At 32.3% G+C, this 19,735-nt stretch overlaps 2 protein-coding genes across 2 annotated transcripts; both read left to right on the forward strand.

The window, feature by feature from the left end:
- The first annotated feature begins 1,457 nt into the window (after nt 1-1,457).
- Nucleotides 1,458-18,821, forward strand: LOC143072159 (galactose-1-phosphate uridylyltransferase-like). Its single transcript, XM_076246975.1, has 10 exons — nt 1,458-1,580; nt 5,748-5,917; nt 6,975-7,050; nt 11,877-12,055; nt 13,627-13,683; nt 14,413-14,535; nt 15,387-15,519; nt 16,088-16,171; nt 16,851-17,005; nt 18,436-18,821. The coding sequence occupies exons 1-10, from the start codon at nt 1,559-1,561 to the stop codon at nt 18,484-18,486; spliced, it is 1,050 nt and encodes a 349-aa protein (XP_076103090.1). The 5' UTR covers nt 1,458-1,558; the 3' UTR covers nt 18,487-18,821.
- LOC143070921 (uncharacterized) lies at nt 7,649-10,466 on the forward strand. The gene is made up of 2 exons (XM_076245019.1): nt 7,649-8,219; nt 10,083-10,466. Exons 1-2 carry the CDS (start codon nt 7,872-7,874, stop codon nt 10,464-10,466), a joined length of 732 nt encoding a protein of 243 aa, XP_076101134.1. The 5' UTR covers nt 7,649-7,871.
- Nucleotides 18,822-19,735: the final 914 nt, after the last annotated feature.

The raw sequence follows: 19,735 nt of genomic DNA on the forward strand, positions 1-19,735 counted from the left end.
GCCATGTATCATTACGACCCCCTCATGAAGCCATCTGTGTTTTCGTTTTCCGTTATAAAGCAGATACAGTATTTTTATTCCACAAACACGTATTGAAATCCTATTTTAAATACATCGTATTGAATTTCAGAAATGGTTGCTTTCACGAGACAGCAGCGAGCACAGTATATCCGTCTTCATGAAAATGAACGAAAATATCGTCTGGCAAAGAAACAGGTTCGATTCCTTGAAGAAAAAGCTCATTCCATCCAGAAAAGATTCGAAAGAGCAAGGGCTTCTAATCAGAGCGTGTATGCGGAGATGTACTGGTCTCGTCTCCAGGTCTCGGAAAGAATGTTACTGATTTACTTGAAGTATGCTTCTTCCAAGTTTGACGATGTCATGCGCCAAGTTAACCTGCTGGTAAACAACGATGAAGACTTTGCACAGAATGATGGAGAGGTTAACTTGTAGAAAACTTCGATTAGAAATATGACTTCTAAGAAACAGCTCTTTTAAGAGCTACCCGAATCTTTCAAAAAGATGTTTAATAGGTTGTACGTATTGTTATAATGTTGTATAGTTGTCTATTTTTATCAATTTTTATGAAGTATTCTGTATTTTGAACTGTCCACAGGCACTTGTCTAAGAATATTTATTTTTTATATAACTTGGTATATAAGATTTTTTTTCTTCTGAGAGACAAGTGCCTGTGGAACTGTCATAAAAAAAGGCGAACAATCCTTCTCGTACATGTGCCTTAACTTTTAATTAACCAGAAAACAAGTATATGGAATCGTGTGCTTTGATATCTCTACCTGACAAATGATAAATTAAACAAAACATTATTTTATTAAAAAGGATATAAGTTGTCAAATCATGATCACCGACGCTCGAATAACTTTAAGTAATGTATGAACTGATGTTGAATTATTGACTTGCAAGTCATCAATACTTGACATTTGCAGAGGCGGATTTAGAGGGGTTTTCAAGAGGGCCTCGGCTCTTATGCAATTAGTCCCCCCCTTATGAAAATTTCTAGATTCACCACTGATTTGCGGTGTTATCAATCTTAGTTTTACCAAATTTAACCAAGCTAAATGCTAATAGCTAAATAGCATATCATTCTTCAAAGTTTATGGGGGAAAATCTTTATTTGAATATTTTGTCTAAATGGAAAAATAAAAAATGATGAATTTGCCATCAATTTTATGAAATACTATGTGGGTAAATAAACAACGAAATTTCTATGTATTATCATATGATGTCACAGTAACAAAGAAAAGGCGAAATATTTTTGTTTAACTATATTGCCTACGCAAACATTGCTTGGAAATATGTCGGCTGTAAGAAATTTTAATCAGAACCGGAAAATTTTCATTTTTATACAACTGCACTAGCAAAGAAGCCTGCATGCCTTCTTTGGTGAAATTTACAAATGGACAGTTGTTGCCTATTATTGTTATTTCATTTTTGACTTTCAGATAAACCATTACTCCTGCTGAAGCTAAACACCAACAACGTGTCTGTTTCTTTTTGATTTATATTTTTGGCTATTTACGACCTTGATTTTCTTCGAATGGCAAATTTTGACCCGAATGGTGAGATTATATTGTTTAATTAAACGTCTGATAAATTAAAGTTAAAGAAAAAGTGTGAATGCTAGATTAAAAAGTGAATGAAAGTGAATCGGTAAAGTTCGTCTTAAGACCAAAACTAAAACCTAGAGTGAGAAAGGACCGATATATATCAACTGATCTTTGACTTTGTGTGCCTATTTAAAGCCGAAAAGATTTGTAGACAATTGTATCTATACAGAAATATGAATTTAAATTTAGTAAACTTTCATTTCAACTGAAATTAATTTACAGCCCACACACTTGTCAAGTTTTTTTTTTATATTAAAAATTTGATGAGGTGGAAATAAGGGTACGTAGTAATGACTTTTACAGTCAGGAGTCAAATGGACATTTTCAGCTCCCGTTATCGTCAAATCTATTAAAATTTTACCATCATTTTTCAAAATATTCTTATCTTGATTCGTCAGAGGTATCAAATAATTATTGTTACCTTCAATTTTGGAAAAAAAATAACGTGATTTGTCAAAATCATTCAATTTTTTTATTGTCTAAAAGAAAGTGCATATTTTATTGTCATGCACCAAAAATTACCACTAACGTAATTTGGCAAGAATTTTTACCGTTATTCCATGTATTCATCATGAAGGTACCCCTATTACCACTCTCTGATATGCACAGGCACTTGTTTCTATCCATAGGAAGGTCAACTATCCATATAAATATGTAGGACTCTAAAGTGCGATAGTACTCTTAAGTGCGATGGTCAGGCTTAAGTGCGATGGTCTATGCTAATGTATGATGGTGACTCACTCTAAAGTACGATGGTTGCTTGTTTGCTAAAGTGCGATGGAAAAATAGAGTAGGGTTCAAGGGCTTAAAACACTGAAATAACATTGATCATGTTGATGTTAAAAACAAGTCTTTTTGCAAGCTCTTAGTATGCTATGATATAACATATAGTGTGATGAGATTTATGATTTAAAGGTAGTCCTATATGTGACTGTTTTTAAATTTAGAAGGCTGACCTAATAATAATTGCTCAAACGGTTATTTAGGTGTTACAAAATACTATATTTCCTTTTAATGAATTTTTAACTATTCAGGCGTATTGGATTGATTGTTGGTTGCTTAATGTCCAGTGGCAAATATTTCATGCATGTTCAGGGGCGTATTGGATAATTGATGTAGCTTGCTGTTTACACAGCCTATTAATGTAAACACATCCTCTTAAAGTTGTCAGTTGCAAATACAACATTCTGTCATTGTCGGAATAAATAAAATTTATTTGTACAAGCTTTCATTTAAATGCGCGAGAAAGGGGTTGTTGTTCGAGCTTTCCCCCTTTTCATAGCAAGTTTTAATGCATGTAAAATATTTTACTACAATGTACACACTGATGTTTTTTATTGTGGCAATGTTCATTTTTGGTTTGTAAAAACGACTTTTAACGTCATAATCAAACTACGTTTCTTATGTCTATACTTTCGCAGACAATCAGACTTAAGCGTATGAAGGCATCACACTTTAGCGCAGACCATCGCACTTTAGCGTGACCATCGTACTTTAACGTCCCCATCGCACTTTAGTGTCCTACAAATATAAGCTTATATTTTGGTTCTTATATAATATTTATATGGATAGCCGACCTTCCTATGGATAGAAACAAGTGCCTGTGTTGATATGGTACAACTTTGATCAACTATTAATCTTTTAGTTAAGATGTAATATTATAAAAAAAAAAGTAAAGTAAAATGTACTGAAGTTATATCAGATTAAGGGGGCTCGCGGGTCTAAATCAAATTTTTTATTTAATATAGGATTTCTCTATATTTTTCTATAAATGAACTTTATCTTATACTTAATAGAAAAATGAAATAAAAAAAAGAGGTCACCGTTCATTTACGCTCACAATATGCCTTCGAAAGAAGCATACATTTTTGTTAATGTCCTTTTTTCTGTTGAACTAATAGGAGAAATAGCGGTATCATCGAAATAAAAAAAGAACTTAATTCCAGAAATCGCTTAAATTTTACAATTATTTAGTTTATGTACAGCTTATTCGAAAACAACAATAAAAAATATAGGTCACCGATGAGTTAAAAAAGATATTTCAATTTTAATGCCTAAAAATGGCATTTTTGCACCAAAGGGAGATAATTTTGAGCTTTTTCAATGATATCTACATTTTAAAAGTCACCTGGGGCCAACACGAATTGATTTTTTGGAATGAATTTTGTAACATATGATAAAGAAACAACTAATAAAGGTAATAAATAAAATTTGTAAGAAAAATTAAAGTTTAATTTTTTTCGAAAATTTTATACCCGCGAGCCTCCTTAACCTAGATATGCTCCCATAGCAGTGTTTTCCTTTTTTCACTAAGGGAAGGTGGGTGTTTTAAAAAAATCACTTGCAACCGGGTGGTTTTTTTTAAAATTTACTGTGGGTGCACGTGGGGGTCACAAAAATAAAGAATACATGTAGTATAATATTCACATTTAATAGAGTTGAAGAAACATAAATAAACGTAGTCATATTAATTGTCAAATATTCGAAAAAAACCGAAATTTGAAAAAAAAGCCGACCACCTCCTAAAATCGAAAGGTGGTCGGCTTTCAAGAGAAGGTGGTCGGCACACCCGGCTTAAATGCCGAATGGAAAACACTGGATGTTAGTCTATAATCGGTCATCTTTTCGGTCGTTCTGACTTTATTGTTCAACTTATTGACTTCGGAATGCCTATAAACAGTTTGGTATTTCTGAAAATCCCTCTTCTGGCCTCCATTGCTTTGTTAACATTCCATTAAGCTCATAAACTTAATAGCAGACCAAACAGGCCAAGCAAATCCTACTTTTAAGAATTTCAAAATGGCAAGCATCTTATGTCTACGTGATTTTCCGCGATAAAACCTATCCAAAATGAATGAATTTCATGAATATCATTATAAATATATATTAAAAAAATATTAGATAAAATAATAAAATTTTTGTTCAATACAAAGGGATCAATATTCTGCTGACCATAATTGAATATCCATATAAAATTGCATTGATCATATGTCAATATCATGGCTAATAATGAGGTTTTCTGTTAAATAAACCGCTAATTTATTTCAAACTATTTTAAAGCAACATCATACAAACAAATAATATAATTGCCTTAGACAAAAAAAAAATAACCTAATTGGCAATATAGCAATTTGATTGGACTGGATGGATGATCCAATGTGTTACATGGTTTTAAATCCATTAAAATTTGAAGGTACACAAATGGGTTCAGCTGCTTCAGTTTGTTAGGACATCGTACATTCAGTGACTGAGAAACAAGTAATGAGTTAACCAAGCTTGACAATACACAGTAATAAGAAAACAAAGCCAAGTCTACAGAAAAATGAAAAATGTCCTCAAGTGATCTAAGTACCGTAATTATGGGATATAAAAAGATGTGGCATGAGTTAATTCCAAAAAAAACAGGTGATCAAAACTCCATCCATGTCATAATTTGTAAAAGTAAACCAGTATAGGTCAAAGTATCATCTTCCAACACAGAGCCTTGGCTCACACCAAACAGCAAACTATAAAGGGCCCCCAAAAATGCACATGCATACACACAAACCTATAACCCTTATTACATATATCTAGACAATATGTTGTAAAAGAAAAACACACAAAAAAAAAATGCTTAATCATGTATACCATACTATTTATAAATTGTTATTAAAAGGGTGCTCACGGGTATAAATCATTTTTTGTTTTAATATAGGATTTGGCTATATTTTTCTATAAATGAATTTTATCATATACTTAATAGAAAACTGAAATAAAAAAAATGGGGTCACTGTTCATTTAAGCTCACAATCTGCCTGGGAAAGAAGTATACAAATTTGTTAATGTCCTTTTTTTCTGTAGAACTAATAGGAGAAATAGAGGTAATATCGATTTTTTTTTTTTTAAATTACAATGAGTTAAAAAAGATACTTAAATTTTAATGCCAAAAAAGGACATTTTTGCACCAAAGGGAGATAATTTGGAGCTTTTAAAAAGATATAAACATTTTAAAAGTCATATTGGGCCAATAATAGTGTAAAAAACAAAATTATTAATGAAAAAACAAATGTTTATTTTTTGGCTGAAATTTTTGTACCTGTGAGCCTCCTTAATGATAATTATTGCATTGTTATTTTTCAGAACATCCTCACATAAGATATAACCCTTTAAAGGATGAATGGGTAACAGTTTCTCCACATCGTATGAAGCGACCATGGCAAGGCCAAGTAGAAAAACCACAGGAATCTGAAGTCCCCAGATTTGATTCAAAGAATCCTCTTTGTCCAGGAGTTACCAGACCAAATGGAAAAGTAATAAATTTAATTCTGTATTCTAAAATCATTCAATACTATTTTTTTCTAGTCCAGGAAAAACTTTCTTAAACATGTTGTACAAGTACTGGTATTATACAGCGAAAGATCAATTTCCTTCCAATAAACTGTTAAATATTAAGGCAATAAACAGGTTATGAATAAAAGGAGATGCAGGGTTAACTTCAATGAGAACAACCCAAAACACTTCTTCAAGCTACTGTGGATTCATTTATATGGGGACGAAGTCCCCTATTACAGTAGAAAATTCAATAAAAAAAAAAAAAAATTGTACATGTACTAATGAACTCAAAATCGTTCAATTTTTTTTTGTCACGTTTTTTAATTTCCGGATCTGCGCAGAACACATAACTCTACTTCCTTCTTCCGGTCTTGTTGTCGTGAGACTTTGATTAGTCTAGTAAAGTATAGGAACTCAAGGAACACAATACCAATATTTCATTTTTAATCATTCTTTGTCTTTGGTATGAATAAACATTACCTGATGCATTGCGTTTCTTTGTTTACATTGAACATGACGTCATAACTTAAATAACGTCACAAATAAGATCCCTAACAACAGTACCAAAATCTGAAACGTTATGGTATTTCCATTTCTTTTTTTTAACAGATATTTTAAAAGTTACAAAAAAAATAATTTAAACAAACTTCGTCTCCATTCACAGGTAAATGCCTGCCTTATATTATTCATGGATACTGATTTTTGTGGTTTGAGGAAAACTTGCATATTTTTGTGGATATTTAATTTCATGGTTTTGGCAAAGTCTGCATACATGCCTTTAGAAAATTTGCAATTCGTTGGACATCTAAATCCGTGGTTCCCATGTACCCACGAAATCCATGAAAATTGGTATCCCATGAATATTAATGAATCCACAGTATTGCTCCTCATTGTACTGAAGCAGTGCTGCTTAATAGGAAGAGGAATAACTCATAGAATTACAATTAAAGAGTCAAAAGACTGTATTTTTAATTAATTATTTCTGAATTTACAGGCCATTTATACACTATTTTTCATGTTGATTTGTTTACACAGGTTACCCCAGAATATGACAGCACATATGTATTTACAAATGACTTTCCAGCATTACTTGAGGAAGGACCTGAACCAGGTATAACTACATTTTAATTTTAATCTCACCTGACCTAATAAAAGTGTCAGTTTGTGCTATTAATGCCATCACTTGGTGTCATGTTATTTTTTGTATGTTTATCTGTAATTAAAAAGTACCAGTCTTTCATATGAATCCAATACGCAATTGAAAGCAAACTTGACTTTATAATCCTTAATAGTGTTACTGAGGTATTTAAAATTTGGCCAAACGTTCCTGCTGATTAAAAACAAAAGCCCGGATTATGTTTAGTAGAACATTGTAGTAAAAAGGGAAAATTTTCATTTTTTAATTTTATGACATTTTTGTTGTTGTAAATATATAACTAATTTTTGGTAAATGATCAATTATGTATGAAAAGTAGTTGTAAGGGAAAATGCACTGGCAGGACAACATTAGTAGTGAACTTTTTGTAAGGGGGTCCGGTCCCACTGACTATCATAAGATGGGACCTGATCATGGGGCTAAGGATATGTAAAAAGTCCATGCATTAAACGTATATAGCTCCATCCCACCCTTAAAGGAGATGTGACATGATTTTTTTTTATTTTTTTTTTTGAAAATAAATATTTATTTATACATAATTACCCCCAAAAAAACATTGAAAGATATATAATTATCGTTTAAATGGATAAATTATGAATTCAAATGTATCGATCTGTCGACCTACTAATTATGCATATTCCAATCCCGGAAGTCACCCAGAAAGAGGCTGTGACGTCAGTGGTTACATCAATCATATTTGACTGACGGGTGTATACATAATTAGCGCTATTTCATTTCCGAATATTTTAAAGAAAAATACATGACAGTGATTAAAAATGGTTCTGTGTGCTGCCAGTGGGTGCAACAATAGACATAAGAAGGACAACTTAATTAGTTTTTTTCGTTTTCCAATTAACCCGCAAACCAGGAAGGCGTGGACACATTATTGTAAGAGATGGGACTTCCTACCAGGCGCTAGTCATAGACTTTGTTCCGCCCATTTTACAAATTCATGTTACGATCGTGACCCAGAAGTAATGAAGAACCTCGAGGGATGTCCTACCATGAAGCCAAAACTCCGTCCAAATGCGGTACCTGACATTCCATTGACGCAACCAACAACAGCTGAGCCAAAGCCATCTATACCTAAGCGTGGAGCTTATGAGAAGCGGAGAAAAGCTGAGGTAAATATATATTTTTTTATCTTCGCAAATATTTTATTGCATCCCCTTTTAATAATATATAGTTTTTTAATAATTTCAATATCCAAATAAATATAGCTAAGTGTTGAAAATTTAGTATCGTGTACCTCCTTAGTGTACCTCACTACCTGTTCACGTGTGCAGGTGTGTACATCGAACCATAAAGTTACATCGATCAGAAGTTACAGGTATGCGGCACACTTTATCCCCAATATTTGGTTACCTTTTGAAGTTGAAAGCTACAGGTGTCATGCCCCAGGGTTGTGATAGGTAAGATATAGGTAATACGCAATATTGCGTAACATGCGGCGAATCTGTGTACATCAATGATCACCTGCGGGATGCACAGGTGAGGTTGGAAAATAGACTCGAGAAAATGTTACAGACACATATTACGCAATGCATATCTGTTTTACCTGTAGGAACAATCATTACCCGACTGTCGGTTAATCAACGGGGTCTTACAGAATAGAAAAAAAAGGACTGATAGTGCGGCTTAAAAAAAAAGGGGGGGGGGAGGATAGGAAATAATGGGTTGCTGAATGTTACTTTGTAATGAATGGAGTATAATACTCAAATTAATTAGACAATAAAGAATTTTTTTTTTAAAGTAAAAATTAAAAATGTCAACGCCTGTCAGTCCCCATAACTAAAACATAACCTGCAGTACATAGATTCTAATAAAAATTAGGCAGGTGTAAAAAGTGTATTGTAATTCATTTTCTATTATTTACCCTAATTATTTTATTTATTTATCATATGGAACTCATTTTATTTCTTAATAAAAAAAAATGTGAAGAGATGCTATGATAGAAAGTTGATGCAAGGTTATTGAGGTGAAATATGCAAAAGGTGACTTGAATGAGAAACAAATATTTTGGCTAGTGTATGTATGCAAGTCTTTATATTGCATAAGACATGAAGGAAGCTGAATAATATAGTTTTAATAATGCAAATAAATCCAATTGATACAGACCTGGGAGTAGTACATAAAGTATAAGTATAGACTGAAGGGTCTGTTATTCTGTAAACATTTTCACCCCTTTTTTCTCTAATCTTAAAAAAATTAACGCCTTTCTTCTCTAATTTTCATTTTTTTTGGCCCTTTATTCTCTAATCTTAATTTTTTAGAGGCATTATTCTATAATGATCTATAATCATTTAACACCATCCAAACCCTCATGTATGTATGTAGTGTGACTATAATAATCTTTGAACTTGAACACTACACTAAAAATTCAAATTATTAAATTAATATATAAGAACCAATTAATTGGTTAAACTTGCAGGGACATATCCAGCCATTTTAGAAAAAAGGGGGGGGGGCAACTATATGTCCCCATTCAAATATATTGATCGTCCTAAAAAAAGGGGGGGGTTCAACCCCTGAACCCTCCCCCTGGATCTGCCACTGAAATTTTGATTGCTAATCAAACAACTATCCATGAAAGCTCAAATTAAAGGGATTTAAGAAGTTATGTATATTTCTCTATGTTTTTGATTTTATCATTATTGTAATTTTAGACCATTAAATTATTCAGAAATGCAATTGACCATCATAGGCTGATCCAGGGGGGGGGAGGCCTTTTGTGAGAAAAATTTGGTTGATTATATAGGGAATCACTGAAGCATTTCTGACTGGACTGGAGCAAGCGCACCCCCCCCCCCCCCCCCCTCCCCCCCCTCCTTTTTAGGTCAGTCAGTGGGCCCCCTTAGGGAAAGTTCTGGATCCGCCACTAACCATGATTGACCATTGTGGGACCAAAGTTGTTCACTTGTATTTATATCTCTTTCATAGTAAAGTTGTGTAAAACTAAATAAACAACAAACATTTATTCTTTGCAGATCCTACAGCTTGCATATGACAACTATGAACGAGAGACGGAATGTGTACAACTCCAAGTACCAGACAGTACCACAGAACCAGAACCAGAGCTGCCAACCTCCAATGTTACAGAGAACAATACATCCAAAGTTACCATGGTTACACAGACTACTCCACCACCATCACCAAAAGCAGTAAAACACAAGAAAAGCCAATCCTACCTCCGTCCACAGCAACGTACCAGGAAACATCAAACAGATCTTAAGATTACACAACCTTCAGCAACATACAGTACAATTGCTACACAGACTGATGATGACATTACAAAATGTACATGTGCCAGTACTCTAACTACAACAACTCACACCACTTCAGCCCAAAACTCTGATCTGTTTGCATACTAGTCTTTAAGTGATCATATAGTCTTCTATAGATCTGATGATCTCTTCATGTATCTTTATTATGAAGTTGATTAATCTTTTTTCACAGTCAAATATCAAAATGCTACATTTCCATTGCTTATTTGTGAGATTAGAAACTAGCAAAACTCATGAAAGACTGCTTTTTATCCATGGCAATTGTTTGTTTATTTTTTTCCGTTTTCATATTGTCATGTGCTTTAACATTAATCAGTCAATCATTGGATATTGTTTGAAATGAACTTGTTATTTAATTTTAGTAACTGTTATAAACTTGTCAAAGGTGAATAACTTTATTTTATATCAAGCAATATCCAATTCTGACTTGTTATAAGACATACAATTGATTTAATTAACTCAACTCAGTATGATGAAGGGTTTATGTTCTAATGTAACCAACTATTAGTTGAATTTATTAAGTCTTTTAGTTAAAAGCAACTTCAAAAATATGTAAATGTGGAAGAAAGTAGAAATTAAGATTTACTGTGGATTCATGTACATCAGGGACTTTCTATACTACCGGGACTGGTCACTTATAACCATGTCTATACAAATTATCAAACTGATCTCGGCCGTAGCTGATGTCACATGACTTTATAGGAAATCATTTCACATTTATGAAATGTTCTTCATAACTATATGTTCAGGTTTAACAAAAAAGTCGTTTTTATACATATTGTCATTAGTTAATGTTGTTTTTTAAAAGATTTCTCGGATCGTTTTTTAAATATTGATCTTTGAACTTTGAGGTATTTGTTCGTTGAATTTTCAGTAGCTGCTATCTTGTTTGATATGGAAACCATTTTACACAACTCGGATGTTCTTTAAAATGATACGTCTAAGTTTAATAATTCATCATTCTTTCAATATCTTATATTTTTTGTCATCATAAATGGCCATTAATCAGATTATATATGAACAACTAATAATAATTATATAATTACAATGAACTGTGAAATACGCAAATAACTACTAGCATCCTATATCAGAGATACAAAACTAAGTTTATTGTTGGGTGGTAGCTTTAAACAGGTGGCTAAGTAATCAGTTAAAATCAATAGAGACGAGTCCAGTTAGTATAGAAAGTCCCTGTGTACATGTATATATTTATCCATAAATTATAAAATTTGGTGGATTATGTAAAAGTGGTATTTTATGGATATTTGTTTTGTGGTCTTGCCAAAGTATGCATACATATGTTTTGCTCATTTTTGAAGGCTGTATTGTGACCTTTAGTTGCTAATATCTTCATCATTTGGTCTCTTGTGGATAATTGTCACATGACACTCATACCATGTGACATCTTTATATTTTATATACAAACAAATAGACTATTGGTATCCCATGTAAAATTGATAATGAATCCACAGTAAGTGTTTTGATTTTATTTTTCAGCTCCAAGTGATGATCCTTTATTCCAAGCAGCAGCTGGATTTGGAACATGTAAAGTCATATGTTTTCATCCTCACTCTGATGTCACCCTGCCAATCATGTCCAAAGAGGAGGTACGAGCTGTGATTGACAAGTGGGCAGAGATCAATGTAGATCTGGGGAAGAAATACACATGGGTGCAGGTAAGTATCATATAATGATTATGAAAGGAGATATATACAGTGTAGATCAATTAGTCATTAGCCCAACATCAAACTAAAACCTCCTAAGAGTCATCTAGAGGTCAGCATAAACTAAAGTCTTCAACAATAGACTAGTAACTGTGCCATATATCAGACTGAAGACCAAAGGTCTGTTGTCATTAACACTAAACCTACCGAAGGAGAAAAAAGTTGAAGGTTATTAGACAGTATTTCTGATCTGATTATATGAAAATCTGTAAGCATTTAAAACTCATTGAACCACACTTGATTATTGAAAAAAAAGTATATGTATCATGTATGCAGCATTTATATTTCTTAAAATATAATCAATAAAAACTTTGTGAAATAGACCATTATTAGTATTTTTAAAATTCATGTAAAATGGCAAAATAGGGTATTTGGCACTTTAGATTTGAGCCTTTACCTAACATCTTTGCTAGCCAAGGGTTACGATCCACTCCCGCTCTCTTCACCCTTGGCGGATTGAGATAAAATTCAGAGACACAGGGTAAGGATTTTTATTGGTTGCAGTCGAAACTCGCTGCATCCAATCAAAAGGCGCCTTTAACATGATCACGTGTAAATGTAGAAAGTGCTTGTAAACAATTGCCACGTGTTTATTGTGCAGCAAGTCTTTACATCCCTAAACATACGACTACATTTAGTGACAACTTGAATGTTTTTAATCAACTAATAGAAGTTCCTGTGTATGTTTCATGCACAAATGCATGAATTTTGGCGTATATTTTCGTTTCCGGCTTTACCAAGTGTGTAGAATCTAGACACTACCGTGATTTTACCTCCAAATTGAAGAGTTCAAGTGCTACCATTGGTCAAGAATAATGTATTCAGAATGGGCGTGACTTAAATCTTCCGACAGATGGCACAACATTGTTTTCACAAATGTTGGCTCAATCCGCCAAGGGTGAAGAGAGCGGGAGTGGATCGTAATCCTTGGCTAGCGAAGATGTTACCTAAGCACTTTACAATATTCAAAGTTTGAATGATAATGATTAATCTATTGCCTCATGGTAAATACACTCTAACACACATACTTAATCATGAATAAAATGATAACCATTATTTTACAAATTGACCTTGGCTTTTTTCAAAATTTCAAGGAAAATTTCAACATAAGTTATTCTTCTGTACAGTATATCATTAGGTATTAGTCATGTTTATAAGCATTCATTTCAGATACAATATCTTAAATTGGCCCCACAACAGATCTAACATTTGAATCAGATTGATTACCTATAACCATTAATTCTTTACATTAGGCAGTTAGTTTTCTCGTTTGAATTATTTTACATTATAATTTCTGGGCCTTTTATAGCTGATAATGCGGTATGGGCTTTGCTCATTGTTGAAGGCCGTACGGTGACCTACAGTTGTTAATTTCTGTATTATTTTGGTCTCTTGTGGATAGTCTCCTTGACATTCATACCTCTTCTTCTTTTTTTATATTTAAAAGTTCAAAAGTCATATTTAATTGAAGTTATAACCTAGCAGCAGTTCTCATATTTTTATGTGTATTTTGTTTATTTCAGATTTTTGAAAATAAAGGAAGTATTAATGGATGTTCTAATCCACACCCTCACTGTCAGGTAATAAATCACTTTATTTTTTCATATGACATTTTAAGAAGATACATTTCACATTTTTATTGACAGATAATGTCCTGTTCTATGTAGAAGAAAGTTATTCTCTTTTTTTTTCACTAGTTATAACTTTTATATAACAGGGTCTTGATGGAGAAAAGGGGGGGGGGGAGGGTATATTTTTCTGTATTCATTGATTTTTTTAGGCCAGTTTTCTATATTCCTTAGTTTTTTAGGTCAAAATACTCTTTATATAATAGCATCTCATTTTTCTGTATTCTTTTCTCGTTTTTTTACCATTATTCTGAATTCTTTTAACTAGTATAGAAACTAGACCTCACATAACATATAAAGAATATTCCTTTGTTCATCAGTCCATTAAATAATCTTAGTTCAACATTTCCTTAGAATCTGTTGAACAGTTTTCAGCGTTTCATTGCTTCTTCTTCTTGTCTAATTGCACACACTGTATTTAAAATCCTCTTTTCCCGTATGTAACATTATTGTGCATCCTTTTATAGAATCTCCTTTCAGGGTTCCATAGACGAGATTAAAATTTTGAGTCACATGGAAATTTTGAGTCAAATGGAGGTTTTCCTAGCATACATATGTATTGCCTTTATCTGGTTTTCAAGTTTTATATTTAATCTTTGTGAAACTTCTTTGTTAATATTATTGAAATTTATATACTTGATATTCCATTCCAATCAATATGCTTGATAAACTTTTTTTTAGGTTTGGGCCAGTTCCTTCTTGCCTAATGAACCAATGGTAAAAAATAGAACACAGAAACAGTATTATACAAAACATGGAGGACCTATGTTGGTGGATTATGTTAAAAAAGAACTTCAAAAACAGGTATGAGAGATGAAATATTTTTCTATAGGTCTTAATCATTCTTTCTGCATTGGCTAGAGGTATAGGGGGAGGGTTGAGATCTCACAAACATGTTTAACCCCGCCACATTTTTGCGCCTGTCCCAAGTCAGGAGCCTCTGGCCTTTGTTATTCTTGTATTATTTTAATTTTAGTTTCTTGTGTACAATTTGGAAATTAGTATGCCGTTCATTATCACTGGACTAGTATATATTTGTTTAGGGGCCAGCTGAAGGACGCCTCCGGGTGCGGGAATTTCTCGCTACATTGAAGACCTGTTGGTGACCTTCTGCTGTCGTTTTTTTCTATTGTTCGGGTTGTTGTCTCTTTGGCACATTCCCCATTTCCATTCTCAATTTTAATTTGCATAGTTTAAAATAAAAATTGTATAATTCAAATAAACCCATACTTTTTTATCCTTTGTGAGCCTTTTTACTTTCTTTTATTGTTATGTAGATTTAGACAAGAAGTGTATTTAGGAGTGGGGCCAGTGTGCCTCCTTATGAAGCTAAGTTTATGGTTAATGCATAGGCTTTTTACATGTTCCTCTCCTTTTATAGCTAGTTTTGCACCTATCTTCCTTTTTTCAAACTCCTGGATCAACATCTAAAGACTACATCACATAAAATAGTAAAATTTGTTGTGATTGAAGTTATTACAGTTCCAACTGGAGTAAAAAAACACATCTTATATACCCTGGCTACTTATTTGATATGAACTGACACCTCTGTTTTGTTTTTTAATCCCCAAACTTGACAATTTGTAATCTGTAATTTGTAATTAAGTTTTAAATATATATGTCAGTTAAATTTGATAAAAGAAATTTGTTTTCAGGAGAGAATAATTTTACAGAATGATCATTGGGTGTGGCTAGTACCATACTGGGCTGTGTGGCCTTATGAAACCATGTTATTACCACGACGACATGTACTTAGGATAGAAGATCTAACCAATGAAGAAAGAGATGGTGTGTGTTCTGTATGTACCAACCAATCAAATCGCATTTGAAAGTTGGTGAACTTTGAACAATATAATTCAAAATCTCTTAAAAAATATAGGGACATTCAAAAATATTCACAACAAATTACAAAATCCTTCACATATGTGGAAAATGTGTATACTATTAAGCAAATATCTGATACTAAAAAAAATATATGAAGGCAGGTATAATCTGTAATATATGTTTAATTCAGGTTTCAAATTTGCCTTTTTTTAAGGGAATATAAACTCTAAGCTGGGACTGTCACATTATATAACCTGTTTGAGACCTAAATAACTTATAATAAAATATGAATAGTATGTATAAGAAATATTATTTTACTTGTAGCTTGAAATTTATTTCTACAGTTATTTACTAATAAAAAAGGGAGATAATTTACAACAAAATCCATGACTCTTAATATTTTGATATGTCGCACACATCTACAATCATATCTTGTTTTAACATAAATCAGGGAAAGATAAATTAATTGTAGATATAATTTTAAAAGCTTATATAGTAATTATAAATGAGTTGTTTTTTTTCCGTTTTGTAGCTTTAGCTGATATTACCAAGCAGTTGTTGACAAAATATGATAACATGTTTGAAGTCTCCTTTCCATATTCTATGGGATGGCATGGTTAGTATTAATCTATATATCTGCAAAATTTATCAGTTATATAATTGTTCAGTGTCTTTTGTAAAAACTATACTTTGTGCTAGTTGTTTGGTAATTCTGAAAGTTTAAAATAATCATTCAAACCATTAAAGGAGTTGATTGATGACTGCTTATCATTCTGCATAATGCATACATAAGGGTTTGGATGGGGTTAAATGATTAAAGAATAATGCCCTTAAAAAATGAAGATTAGAGAATAACGGGCAAAAAAAAATGAAGATTAGAGAAAAAAGGGGTTAATTTTTTGAAGATTAGAGAAAAAAGGGGTTAATTTTTAAAAGATTAGAGAAAAAAGGGGTGAAAATTAAATGTTTACAGAATAACAGACCCCCCCTACCCCCACCCAGACCCTCATACATGGTCATAACATATGAATGTGAAAAATCACCTTCTATTTACTAGTTCATACAGATAGCTTCCTTTGAACTAGTCCATGAAGATAACCTTCTTTAAACAAGACTCCATACCAACCAGTTCTTTCATCTTTTTGTTACATCAACATGTTGAAAAAAACTGTCGTGGTGAGATAAACCAATGTCAGTTTTATATTCATGGATAGTTATGTCTCATTTAGAATGTAATTGTATATTATATGCAAATTTGTAATACAATTATAATTATTTATTGAATGTCTTTATAGGTGCCCCGACAGGACCTGAATTGAAGGAAGACAATAAACATTGGCAGTTACATGCCATGTATTATCCCCCTTTATTGAGATCAGCAACCGTCAAGAAGTTTATGGTTGGATATGAAATGTTGGCACAACCTCAGAGGGATCTTACAGCTGAACAGGTAATATCAAAAGACAGTGGGACTCATAACCATAAATAAGATCATGAACTAACAAAGAAATAAAAAAATGCTTAAAAGATATCGTTCAGTGCACCTAATGCTAAAGGGGCTCGCGGGTAGAAATTGATTTTTTTTTTATAAATATTGGACTTTGCTATTTTTTTCTATAAATGAACTTTATAATATACTTACCGGTGATAGAAAAATAAATAAAAAAATGGGGTGACTGTATTTAAGTTCACAATCTGCCTTCAAAAGAAGCATGCATTTTTGTTAAGGTACTTTTTTTCTGTTGAACTAATAGGAGAAATATAGGTAATATCAAAATAAAAAAAGAATTAAATTACAGAAATCGCCCAAATTTTACAATTGTTAAGTTTAAGTACAGCTAATTTGAAAATGATAATAAAAAATATAGGTCACTGATGAGTGAAAAAAAGATATTTCAATTTTAATGCAAAAAAAGGCATTTTTTCACCAAAGGGAGATAATTTGGAGCTTTTTAATGATATAAACATTTTAAAAGTTATCTTGGACCAAAACGAATTGATTTCTTTTGTTGATTGTACCATATGAGAAAGTAACAATTAATAGTGTAATAAATAAAATTTGTAATGAAAAAAAAAAAGTTTAAATTTTTGCTGAAATTTTTGTACCCTCGGTCCTCCTTAATGGCATACGATACAGTTTTGATCCTGTATTTATATTTTGATGAAAATTCCTATATAGACTATATTTACCTGATTAAATCAAATATGTAATAAAAAATTAACATTCATATGCTACTTTTTCAGTATAATGAGGTCTAATTTTGTATATTTGCTCAAAATTCCGATTTGTGGCTGTATATTCCCTTTTGTTTTTTGTTTAAAAGATAAACACAAATTGTTTTATGTTAAATAATTTGTAATTTCTGTATTTTATAAGTATCCTTAACATTTATGCATTTTTTGTTCAGAAATAACTCATATTTATCGAATGTTCATCAATGTAGAAAAAAACATAATTTTTTGCTGTATATTTATCAAATTTAAAAAAAATGCACTATTTACGTTTTCATGAAAATTGGCTCACATAATCTTCTCGCATAACCAAACCAAATGGCATTTTAAAAAAGAGGGGTTCATGAACTCGTTTTCAAGTTAAATAAGTTTGAATGATAAAAATCAGTCAAAAACTGAATCTTTTCCCGATAAGTCAAGGTTTGACTTCGCGAAAATAACAATTTACGTTAGCAAGGTCATTACCTCCCCTGTAACTGTATCATATGCCCTTAAGAAATCCCTACTGATAAAATCTGTTAAATAGTATAGAAATCTACACATTTTGTAATAAGAATTATTAAAGTTGATTGCACTGGGATGCATCTCTATTACTTATAATAATTGTTTTCAAAACAATATTACATATCTTTTTTTTTCCTTTTTTAGGCAGCAGAGAAACTCAGAAACCTATCTGATATACATTACAAACTTAAATAAGACTTTTGTGTAATAAATAAAGGCAGTCATTTGTGGAACAAAATTGAGAGGGAAGACTTTTGTAGAGAATAATATATTGTTATGGCAATCATTGGTATAAATTATTTATTTTTGTGGCAGACTTTTGAAGAAAAAAATGTGATGGGTTCTTATATGATGTTCTGTTTTTGCTTTGGAAACAAAGCCATGTTCTAATTCCAATAAAACATGGGCTGCAAGTGATTGACGTCACAATCCAATGAAAAAATGTGTGCTGTGTTTTGAACAAAACAGATAATCAAAATGGATGTGCATTTTGCTAGCTAAGAAATTAAATAAAATCATTCTAAAAGTAAGTTTACATGTATCTTTTCATTTGTTTATCAACATGGAGTAATGGTTGATTTTTTTTATAACAAAAGGTTTCATCAAATCAAAATGGATGCTTTTTGAACAGGTATGGTAGGTCTGCTATGAAGTACATAAGTTCTGAATTTTCCTAGTTGGGAAATGATCTGGTGGCAGCAGTGTTAACTCACTTCTTAAAAAGCTTCATATTTATACCCCCGCTTTAAAAAAGGGGGGTATACTGTTTTACCTCTGTCTGTCAGTCCGTCCGTCCGTCCATCAGTCCGTCAGTCAGTCCGTCCCATGAAACTTTCGTCAAGCACTTTATTTTACATTTTAATATTTATACCCCCGCTTTAAAAAAGGGGGGGGTATACTGTTTTACCTCTGTCTGTCAGTCCGTCCGTCCGTCCATCAGTCCGTCAGTCAGTCCGTCCCATGAAACTTTCGTCAAGCACTTTATTTTACATTTTAATATTTATACCCCCGCTTTAAAAAAGGGGGGTATACTGTTTTACCTCTGTCTGTCAGTCCGTCCGTCCGTCCATCAGTCCGTCAGTCAGTCCGTCCCATGAAACTTTCGTCACATTTTTCTCAGGAACTACACATCCACCCTTTCTGTAATTTGGTATCAACATTTATATATGTCAGCCATACCGTGTGATGCGTTTTCAGATTCATCACTCGACAACTTCCTGTTTACCAAACACTTGTCTGATTTTACACATGATAGCCAAGTTGAAAATTTTCGTCACATTTTTCTCAGGAACTACAATACAAGGATTTCTGAAATTTGGTTTCAGGATTTATATAAGTCATCTATACCGTGTGATGCGTTTTCAGATTCATCACTCGACAACTTCCTGTTTACCGAACACTTGCATATTTTTACACTATTAATATTATCCACTTGCGGCGGGGG

The sequence above is a fragment of the Mytilus galloprovincialis genome, chromosome 4 (assembly GCF_965363235.1).
Source record: "Mytilus galloprovincialis chromosome 4, xbMytGall1.hap1.1, whole genome shotgun sequence".
In the NCBI taxonomy this organism is placed as follows: domain Eukaryota; kingdom Metazoa; phylum Mollusca; class Bivalvia; order Mytilida; family Mytilidae; genus Mytilus; species Mytilus galloprovincialis.

Bases quoted from the DNA above. Each gene is read 5' to 3' on its own strand.
- LOC143070921 (XM_076245019.1), top strand. From the start codon at position 7,872: ATGGTTCTGTGTGCTGCCAGTGGGTGCAACAATAGACATAAGAAGGAC. The intron at 8,220-10,082 runs GTAAATATATAT...TATTCTTTGCAG, and splicing joins AGAAGCGGAGAAAAGCTGAG to ATCCTACAGCTTGCATATGA.
- LOC143072159 (XM_076246975.1), top strand. From the start codon at position 1,559: ATGGCAAATTTTGACCCGAATG. The intron at 16,172-16,850 runs GTTAGTATTAAT...ATGTCTTTATAG, and splicing joins ATATTCTATGGGATGGCATG to GTGCCCCGACAGGACCTGAA. The intron at 17,006-18,435 runs GTAATATCAAAA...TTCCTTTTTTAG, and splicing joins GGGATCTTACAGCTGAACAG to GCAGCAGAGAAACTCAGAAA.